Source organism: Nothoprocta perdicaria, unplaced genomic scaffold (genome assembly GCF_003342845.1).
Source record: "Nothoprocta perdicaria isolate Ctin4 unplaced genomic scaffold, notPer1 scaffold_103, whole genome shotgun sequence".
Lineage (NCBI taxonomy): Eukaryota > Metazoa > Chordata > Aves > Tinamiformes > Tinamidae > Nothoprocta > Nothoprocta perdicaria.
In genome coordinates this window covers 1,754,212-1,765,306 of record NW_020454128.1, presented here as the reverse complement: position 1 = coordinate 1,765,306, position 11,095 = coordinate 1,754,212, and the positions used below count along the sequence as shown (strand labels likewise).

Here is an 11,095-nt window from a genome sequence, read left to right as displayed (position 1 = left end):
CTTAAAGCAATAGGCTCATTTCAATGCTGGCTTCGCTTGAAGGAGAGCTGCATCAGAAAAGCTTCCACTGCTAGACCACACTTTGGTAATTAGCCAGTTTACAGTAACAAATGCAATTAACGGCACTTGCTGGATTTTCCAAAGAATGTATACATCTCTAGGAAAATATATTAACTACTCTTCACTACAAAAATACAGTATCTGAGAAGCTTCCAGTAGTTTTCAGTGTCTCATGACACATTAGTAGTCAATTCAGCCAGTCTTGCCCCTCGTTAAAGTGCCTCGTTAAACTGCTGTGGGACTGTGTTGTTCCCAACTCCCCACGTTGGGGACATAGAGCGACTTACTGAGCCCCTCGTGCTTCAGGAGCTTTGGTCTTGCCTTCCTTCCAGAGCGCTTCCTGCCATCAAAACACAGGCCCTCGATGGGGGTAAATCCAACAACTGTGAAGATGCAGCTGATTTGTCCATCTTGGACAAGGGTTTGCCACAAAAAAAAGCTGATGTTTAGTTTCTGGTGGAAGCAGCCTGCTCTGGCTGCTGCTCCATAGCTCTGTGCTGTTGCTTTCTGGCCGGTGGCACGGGGAAGAGGATAAGTGTGTCCTCTACGAAGTTGCAAAGAGGCCCCAAATTAAGGGAGCAGATCGGAATACCCAATTGTCTTGCAAAACCAACTCACTTGTTCAGCTACGTAAAATATTCCTCCTCTTCTGAGCTTCAGAGCACAAAGAAAATTAAGTCAGGTTTGAGAGCGTGCTGCCTCCCACCCTAAAGAGAGGCTGAATTGGTTCCTTTCTTAGATCTATGGAATGTCTGAAGGAAAGTACTGCAAGACCAACCACCTTTGAAAGCTGTTCCAAGGAAAGCCCCCGTTCCAAAACACGAGGTATTCAGAATTAATAAACTGCTATGGAATAGTACCATAATTAGAGCTTTCATGCAGCAAGAGGCATAGGCCAAAAAACACGTACCACAAATAATAGCTTCTACTTTACTACACCTTTGGCCCCAAGTCACTAATATTTCTTGGAGAACACTCTTGAAACAGTATTTGTTTAAGATAGTAAATTAGCTTTGCTTCCTTTCCAAACTAAGGGTTAACTTGCTTTCAATTGTTAGGGCAGAAATGGTTTTAAAAAGTAGCCCAGGCAGCCTTATTCCAAAGCACAGCTCGCTGGACTCCTCCAATATAGTTATCCAAAGCATCCAAATTAACTCAAACGCTACAAATATTATATATTGCACTACAACTTACAGTGTGGAAGAAATAATTGATCGTCAAAGTTGCTAAGAAATAAACAAAACAATTCTTCATAAAGGATCATCAGTGTCTTGCTGGCAGGCAAAGCTTATCGAGCCCCTTCATCCCTGTTATCACAGCCAGCCTGCGGATTTGATTCCTTAAATCTTCCCAATAATAAAGAGATACCAAAAAATAAATATGAGGAGTTGACTCCATCTGGGGGTTCCATACATATGAGACCTGATGCAACTATAAATCAATCCGAGAGTTGCTCAAGTCAGAAAGAGGAAAAATGTCATTTCCTGTGGGCAGCGCTCCAGCGCCGCCCACTTCACATCGTCTCCTTATTAATCAAACTCCACTGGCAGGAATTCAGTCCTTTGTTCCAAGCCCAGGGAACTTTTAGATCTTTCCAGCTTTTTTATTCCCCGAAGTCGAAACACGAAGGATGTTGGGGGTTTCTTCCATCACTCTGACGAGCAAGTTATCGATGTAGTCTTCGAGCTCACGCACCTGGAGTTCTTTCTTGGCAATCGTATCCTTCTGTTTCAAGACCAGCTGGATCAGCTCATCGTGGGTTAACTGAGCATAAGCATAGCCAGGATCTGCAGGACTGTATTTCTTCAAGAGAGAAGAGGAGTCACTGTAGATGACTATTGTTTAAAACACACCAAAGACTACAAAAGCCAAATTCAGGCTAAACAGCAAGAAAAAAACCCAAGCGGTCCTCTCAAATTTCATTCCTAATTTGTAGAAAAATCACATCAGGACAGTTTCTCCTAAACGTCTGCTTTCGATTTAGAAGCAAGCTTGCCAAATGCTTTGGAGTTTCTGTCAGTTTGTCAAGCTATGCTCCAAAATGCAAAACCAGATCGTCAGCCTAAGCAATAGTTTTGTAGTGAGAGCTCATCCCACAGGCTTGCGTGCTTGCAACATCACGGGTAATTCTGAATGTGGTATCACCACTTAGAAGTTTTCCATCGGCTTAAACAGGTCAGTTTAAGTTCTTTAATATTTAACTCGCATTTTCTTCTTTTCTGTTTATGCCAGGAGGAGGCACCAGAGCTTCCTCCTAATGCCCCCAAAAGCCCTTAGAAAATCGTGGAATCCACTGGGGTCTTTTTCCTGTGGACCCAGGAGTGGTTCTTTACAACATAAATTTAAGCTAGGAGTCATTTTCTCCCCCCAGAAAGGTTTACGCCACAGAAAAGAAACTTTGGGGACAGATCATGCCCCCCAGCCCCCCCAAAAAAGACTAATTTGGAATTTGCAAAGGAGATTTTTGTCAATTTACACAGCGTGTACACATCCTAAGCAGCTCTCCCCAACTCTCTCCACTGAGAATTCCCTGTTCCATCAAGAGGCTTTGATTCTATTAGAGATTCATTTGCAGAAAACACCTTTGAAAACTGTCCCTATCACCAGCGTTCTTCATCTGCTCAGACGAATGATCACAAAAGCATGAACTTTGTCTAAACCTAGGCATCAAATCAGCAAAGTGCTGCTTTCTACCATACCTTTACGCTCATCTCAAGCAGCTTTTCATTCATAGTGCTGAGGACATTCATATTTTTAGCTTGAGATTTGCTTGCGGTGGCATTCATTGGCTTCACAGGCTGAAGCCTGTAAGAAAAAAAGACATTATTTAGGCAATGTCACACTGACAGTATACAGGTCTTCTGACTAAAAATAAATAACAGCAAAAAATAAGGAAGATTTCTACTGTCCTCAATAAAAAAAGAAAATTAAGCTTCAATATGACAAGGCATTTCTATTTAAACGAGGGGCTTTATAAAGGCACACTCCAATTCTCTCTCCATTGATTTTATTTGCTTAAGGCATCTGAGATAAAGATGTAATAACATGGGAAATCCATCCCAAACAGCACGTGACAAAAGGAAAACAAGGTCGGTCTTCACAAGGGGGCAATACACAGGAGCAATTACTTGGGTCTTTTAAGCAGGCTTATACATTAATGCACAAGGATAGGTTTGTGCTTCTTGCAAAACGCCAAATACATCTACAGCCCCGGAACAAACACGAGTTCTGTCTTGCACAGGCTGAACTGGTGCCATAAAGTGCTAAAGGAACCTAGGTAAAACCATGTAAAGAGGATTTATAGGGCCAGTTCTAATAAGGGAGGAAATTTATTGTAGCTCCTAAGAGGCAGTGCTGTGTTTATGGCGTATCACTGCAAAATAAATAGGTTTCTGCAGCTGGATGGACAGATCCACGCTCACAGGAAGGAAACACAAGGCTCACAAACCAGCCCTGGCCCTTCCAGGTGTTTCCCACGTTCTCTCACCTGTGCTTGGGAGACACGGGCTCAGCGCCCTGCTGCCTTTGGCTAGGATACGTTTCAGAGGGCGAAACCCACGCCCGGAGGAGTTTCCTCTCGCCGGAATTGTCGGCTTTACCAGCGGAGCCCTCTGCTGTTGGCTTATTCGCAGATTCTGCTCTATTACTTTGTGTGTGAGAAGGGAAGGGAGGAGAGGAAGAGGAAGGCTGGGAGGAGCCAGGCACAGAGGAACAAGCAGCAGGAGGCTCGAGGAGATCACGCTCTGCACTCTCATCGACACCTACGTTTATTTTTAGCTCCTGTCTCTCAAAATGACTCTTAGGCTCACTGGAATGAGACGTCACACCTACCAGGGCTGTCTTATTATTTACACTGCAAACACCCAGGCTTGCAGGTAGCACAGGTATTTTGCCAGAATTACAAATATCCGGGGCACTTCCTTTAGCAGGTAGGGTTCCTGAATGCTCCTTTAGTTCTTCACCCAAAGCCATTACATCTCTAGACTGTTTTCCAGCCTCCAAGAAGTTTTTATCATCACTATGGTCCTCCTGAGAGTCTTCCAGCAGCTCTTCATCAGAGCCTCCCTCTAGAATAACTGGAAGAACAGCCGCTTTCAAGCCATAATCTCCAGCAATGGGAACGGCACACTTCAGATTTGCAAGGGGGCCAACTAAATCATCCCCCTCATATTTTAAAGGCCTGCTGTTACCTCTAAGAGTTATTGTTGGAGTGACAGTTTTTGACGAATCATTTGCAGGGGGGCATCCAGGAGCCCTTGAGGGTTCCTCATTGGGAAAAAGAAGCCCAGCAGCAGATTGTGCGTTGCCATCTGAAGGAAACGCACCACCACCGAGTGCATCAGTCTGAGAGACCGCTGCATGCGCCTTCAGTGCCAAAGACAGTCTTGGTGCTGGTTTTGGTGTGAGAGACCCAGGAGGAACCTCCCTGTCAGTCCTTCCTACATCAGCTTCCTGAGGGGGCAGCGTGCAAACGCTCCTGGTTGGTTTGGGAGGTGCTACCTGTGGCAAAGAGTCAGCTGCATGAGGAGCCGCTTCAGTCTCTACCAGGGGTTTATCATCTTCCATTCTGCATTCACTAAAGGTTTCCTGCTTCTCCTTTGGCTTGTTCTTAGCAGGAGGTAGCTGCTCAGCACTGTTCTCTGGGAAGAGGTTATCACCACACTTGGAGAGAGAGGCAAGATAGCTGGCATCCTTAATGCAGGTGTCTGAAGAGCTCGAAACACTATTTAAATCACCAGTTAGAGCAGAGTCTGAAGAGCTCCTCGAAGCCCCATGAAGAGAGTGCTCCAGATTAACAGCGTTTTCTGCTGAGGAACAGTCCTCCTCACAAGGAAGGGAGAAAGAGGAAGAAGCAGCAACTGTTTCAAGAGCGGGTGCATCTAGTTCCTGCCCAAGTTTGCATACAAAGGGGTTACTGGTGTTAAAATGACAGTCTGAACGAAGGGAAGGTGCCCAAGAGAGATCCGAGGAAGCACTAGCTTTAGAGCTTTCAGAATCCTGACCCTGGGAGCCCTGTGCCCATTCAGAAGTAAAAGGATTATTCCCATTACTAGAGAGCTGCACGGAAAGAGCTGTTTCAGGAACAGAAGCTGAAAGATGATGGGGTAAAGAGAAAGCAGCAACATTTCCAGAGTCCAGCACTTTGGATTCCTTGCCCCGCTTTGAAACAAAGGGGTTCCTGCTATTCAAAAGCTCTGCACCAGGAAGAGGAAGAGGAGCTTCAGAGGAACTAGTGATGCTTTCAGAGTCTGGCACTTCAGCTTTTTGCCCCGTTTTAGAAATAAAAGGATTATTGTCACTACTGCTCTGGCGTGCAGAAAGGAAAGCAGAAAGGGACTCAGGTGCAAAAATAGAAAGCGTGGCTTTGGTTTCCTCCTCTGAAGTCACGCCCAGTCTGCAAAAGGGACAAAAAACTTGCATGTCACTTGCAACACGAGGCAGGAACAGACAAGCTTCAGCACCAGACTCCAACTCCTAACACACTGGAGAGGGGTTAGACTGCAAGAGGAGCCTAACAGACTTAATGATATTTAAATTACTGTTTGTATCACACCGGGCTGATGTCAGAACACTGCTGGTGCCGAGTCTGCACAATTAATGTGCTGTCTGCTTATAAGTAACTACATCCTTTGCACGTCAAGCAGTGTTATTAGTAAAGATGCATATGCAAGCCGTTTAAATACAAGAAGAGCTGAAAATAGGATGTTAAAGACAGACACAATACACAGCCTTATTAGTAGGACAGTAGTTCTTACATATATACATATATATACACACACGTGTATACATATATCTATATATGAAGGATACACTCATGTGAGAATACACACTCATATAAGAGGGACACAAGAGCAGAATTTCCGAAAAAGCCTCTGTGTGCGAATTCCAAAACGTACTTCACGTTGCTGTGAACGATGCCAAAAGCAGAAGGGCTCCAAGATTAAATCTTTTGAAGACCACAGCACAGAAGAGAAAAACCAAGATGTTAGGACTAGTACTTCAGATCCTGAGTATGTTCCAAACCATACAGCTTAGGCAGAATGTTAGTTTTTGCAAAAGACAGAGCGAGAAGAGTTACCACTGTCATAACTGAAAAGTTATTTGCGATCAGAAGGAACTGTTACTTCATCAGAACTCGTGAGGAACATCCCATTTCGACAGAACTCAAATTACTAACTGCTATCCATGTGCCCATTAAAAAAACAAGGATACTCTGCCAAGTCAGGTGTCTACAGCCCACAGCACAACAACTTCAGAAGCAAGCAGGCCAGTTAAAGCTCCTGCACTTATCTATCTGCATCAACAACTCAAACAACCAGGACTGACCTTGGTTTGACGGCTTTAGTCTGTGCCGTCTTTGCCGACACAGCAGCTTTTTCAGGTTTCTGCTCTTCTTCAAAGGGGTTGAGTGGTTGCTTGTTTTTGAAGATTTCTTCATTACTATTTTCAGAAGGATTTCCTTTGCTTAAATCTGCTGGAATTTCAAGGTGTTTGGTCTCTTTTTCACTTTTCCCCTCTGAATCTTTGGTTTCTTCCTCCTTCAGAGTCCTGTCTGGAACACTTTCAACATCACTGTTTTTCACCATCTCCTTTTTCCCCGTGACCAGAGAGAATAAGGTAGCTTTTTTGTTGTCTGTTTTCTTGTTCTCTTTAGCAACGTCAACAGTCAGAGGAACGTGGGTCTCCACGTAGTCTTCACCGCTAAGCAATTTATATGATGGTAAAGTCATAGATTTAAAAGTCTCCAGCGATGCAGACCCGGATAAAATACCGCTGGGAGATGTTCTTCCCATCTCTTCAGGTCCTTTTGTAACTTTGGAAGACAAGTTCTCTTCTGAAGCAAAGTGCTGCTTCCTCCTGAAGTTGAGAGGGGATGGGGAAGAGGCTGGAGTGTTGTCCTTCGGAGTGTTCTCTTCCATGTAAACGTGGCTGCCATTGATACACAAACTAGATTTGGAAACGGGATCACTTTTGGATTTAAGTCCACCAAATAAAGAGAGACCTTCTTTCTTGGTATTGCTGGTCGTTACTTGGTTGAGATGTCTATTGTCCAAAGTTGCTACTTTATGAAATTTAGATACAGGAGAAGGAGATGACTTCTCTTCAAGGGTGTTTCTAAAGGCTTCTAGAAAAAATAAATGGGGAGACATTGAAGGTAAAAGAACATCCACTGCTCTGATCCTCATTACTGCATTCTCAGCACTTCACAGCTCCCTAACTATCACAAGAGTCTGGCTAAACTTCCAGCTTCCAAATCTTGGGATCCTTTACCTCTGAATCCTTCAGTGTATCAGACCTCACAGATTATCTTTCAGTTATGCAAAAACCTCACAGGTCTCTTGCTATGAAACTGAACTAGCACCTAACTAATATTTTACAAAGCGTGAAAACTGCAAACAGAGCTTTGGAAAAAAAAAGGCTTGCACTTTCTCAGTGCAACAAACACAAATACTCACTGTCTGAGGTTGGAGAGGTCTCAGATTCCTCATCATCCCATCTCGACTGAAAGTCGCTAGGTCTAAGCCTAACCTTCTCCTTTGCAGGTGGCAAAGTAGGCAAGACTGACATGGACTGGGACAGAGAAGTCTTCTGCAGACCAGGTTTGGAAAACAGCGTTTTGAATTTTGATTTCTTCTTCTCTTTCTCAACAGATTCATCTTCACTGTCAGCTGGGGAGTGACTTGTGCTCGGAACGATCGCTGATGCTGTGTCAGAGAGCCCGCTGCTCCGCTTGCCTTTCAGCTTGTCTTTGAGCTTGCCAAACGTGGAGCGCGACTTGTCTTTCATGGACAAATCAAACATACTGGCTGTCATGTTGCTCCTCATAAACTGGATATCCACTTCAATCTCTCCTCTCTCCTTTTCCTTTTTCCCTGGTTTGGAGCGCAGCTTATACCACCTGCAAAGAAGCAAGGGGAATTATTATGTAAACAAGATCTTCATAAGCGTGAATAATTTTGAGCAACAGATGTTTGCGTTTTAAGAATGAAATAAGCCTACAGTTTAAAAAAGTTCTTACAAATGTGCCATAATCATACAATTCCAGATGCCGAAGACTACAGTTTTGCATCATAAAGTTATCAGTGAAACTTGTTTTTCAACGCAAACCAGGAAGAGTCAAAAGAAAAAAAGGACACCCAACATCAAATCCACTAAACCACTTCTCCTGCACTCTTGTGTAGCTTCCCGAAATTCAGAGAGGTTAAGAATTTGAAGTGGGTGTGTAAGAAGGGGCCTCAGAGCTGACACAGCTACTAGAAAGCTTGAACACATATCCCACACCCTCATACCTTTCATTCCAGTGTCTTTTCAGCTGCTATCTCAGTGTGCCTTTAACTACAGAACCTCTTATCAACAGAACAAGAACCAAAACACATTACAGAACTTCTGGGGCTTTTCATTTACCTTAATGAACTACTAATTAGATTGCATCAGGAACAATATTCATTACTGACAGAACCATGCGCATTTCTGAAATGCAGTTTCAGAATATTAAGGCAGAACAAATGGTGAAGTTATCAGGGTATCTAAATTGTTAGAATAGCCTCTGCGTGTGGCTATTACACTTACTCAATTACCACTCCACATGTCCTACTTAATGGCATTCAAAGCACATTAGAGCTACGGGGAGAAAAATAAAGTTATCAACAGTATCTACCAGCATTTTGTTTATCCCCTGCCAGGAGCTGCAAATTCCTGACTCCGCAGAGCTGACAGGAAAGGCAGCTTGGAAAATACTGGGTTTTTCCTCCCACAGCAACCACTAAATTACAATAAAGGAACCAGAGTAGGCAAATCCACCTCCCCATCAAATTTGCACCTCAATACTGTCAAGGTAGAAGGGAAGCAACGAAAGCGAGTAGTTTATTTCAAGAGTAAATTCAAGCAAACGAGCATTATTAGCTCAAGATTGTATGAAGATGGTTCAAGAAAATTAACTTTGATATGGCCATCATTTCTAAGAGGAATTATGACACTATATCCATTTAAATTTGAGCTGCAGAAAGGAAACAAAAAACAAAACTACTAAAAACTAAAACTAAATACTAAAACTAAAAACCTCAAACTACTAAAACTCCCTCCAAATTCATATGAAACTTTAAAATCTATCTTTTTTAAGTAACTGGTATTTTCTAGCCCTAGAACAGCCATACCGCTCCAAAATGGAATCAGGGAATTTTGGCAAGCAACCAGCATTCTCCAAACTATTTCTGCTTTAATAGATTCCTTTTAATCACTTTAGGCTCAGTTTTAGCAGCTTTAGGCTACGCCTGCAGGAAGAGAGGGTCACTCCTACACCTTTAGGTCATCTCGCGAGTGAAACGGTCTTCCTACTTCAAAGAAGCCTCCACACTTCTATTTAAACACAGACTGCCCAGTATTGCTCACAGATACGGGATTATTATGTGCATTGCAAGTAAACCCTCTAAAGAATCCTTTTTATATAGGATTCCTTCAACACACACTTGAAATTCAAGTCAAAATCATTAATTCAGGAGCATGTCACCTGCACTGCTTTCTGCATTTCCTTTTCAACGCTGCATTTGGGAATAAAACCTTATTAACTGAATTTGTTACATTAACATGCAGCCTGTAATTAACCCGCATTTATTTTCCAAATAAAGCCAGCTCTTTTTGAGTACTGGCTGTGGTGACAACCACGTAATGACAGAATGGGCTTTCAGCACAAAAGGAGGGAGCGACTCCCCAATTAGCTTTTGGCTCGGACAGAAAGGAACCAGCTTGGACGAAGCCTCGCGGGGCTGCCTCCAAACTTAACCTTGATGACTGATGCCGCATTAGGCTCCGCGTTGTAAACACGTTCATGCCCAGCAGCCTGTAATGAGAGCAGCGTTGTAATTAAGACGTCTCGAGCAGCATTAGGTGGCTTCGTCAAGGAACGACGTGCACCTCGACCTCGGCCAAGCTGCTGTTACCGCCTGCTTCTGCTCAGGTGAGTTGGGAGAGGAAGGTGACTCACCAGCTCCGAGCACATTAGGAATGCGCCTCCCAGACCAGCACTCCCAGCGACCATCCCTAGGATTTTAAGGGAACCCAAAAGCATCAGAGGAAAAGGCGCGAGCGTGACGCAGACCCGGCACTCGGAATTGCAGGAAAATTCTCCCGATTCGGCGTCTCGCAAACAATAGTTCAGTGAATCTGCACAAAGCTGAATTATCTGCTCACAGCCACGACCCAGCTCCACAACGTGTTTATTATGATGAGTCTATAAAGAGCTGGCACGCAGGGGACTTTCCTTCTCTGCCCGAGACGCTTTAGTCACCACCACTGCTCCGAGTGCAGGTTCTCCCTGCTCACGCATCAATATTTTAAGAGGAAACCTGAGCACAGCCAGGGCTGTCCCTCAAAAGGCGATGGCTCCGTTCCACGAGCATGCGGGGACGGGTGGCGTGGGGGGCTGAGGGGAAGCACAGGGGGGATCCTGCCCCTGGGCCACCTCCTATGGGGCCTAAGGGCCCCTACCGCCACCCTGGGGTGCCCGTGGGGCACAGGGGTCCCTGTCACATCCAGCAAGTGCCTCACAGACGCAGGGGGGGCTCCACAGCACCCAGCTGGTCCCTGATGCTCCCCCTTTCTGCTGAGCCACGCAGTGCCCCCTCAGCCCCACAGAGACCCCACAAACACCCATACAGACTCCCAACTCCCTCTGTGAGCCCTCCAGCCCCCCATGTACATCACCCCCTGCCCCACAGGGCCCCTAACAGCCCACAAGGACACGCCAGGTCCCACAGAGTTGCCTCAACTCTCCCTCCCCAGCCCTACACAGGCCCCCTAAGAGCCGACAGGGCCCCTCCCCAGCCCCTCAGAGCCCCCTCATGTCCCCACAGACCCCAGCGCCTCCCCAGGCCCCAGAGGCCCCCTCAGCTCTCCCCACACCACCCCAACCCCAAACAGACCCCTCCGTTTCCCCCCTTCCCAGCCTCACAGGGGCTTCCAGCCCCATCCCTGACCCACAGCTGCCCCTCCCCAGCCCCACAGAGACCCCTCAAGAGCCCACAGGGCCCCCCAGCCC

At 45.3% G+C, this 11,095-nt stretch overlaps 1 protein-coding gene across 1 annotated transcript; it reads right to left on the bottom strand.

Annotated features, from left to right (window-relative positions):
• Positions 1-7,974, bottom strand: LOC112950832 (rab11 family-interacting protein 1-like; the record flags this gene model as incomplete). Its single annotated transcript, XM_026043468.1, has 5 exons — positions 1-1,863; positions 2,760-2,865; positions 3,548-5,455; positions 6,388-7,186; positions 7,518-7,974. Coding segments are annotated over 5 exons (3,489 nt in total), but the record flags the coding sequence as incomplete, so codon positions are not given.
• Positions 7,975-11,095: the final 3,121 nt, after the last annotated feature.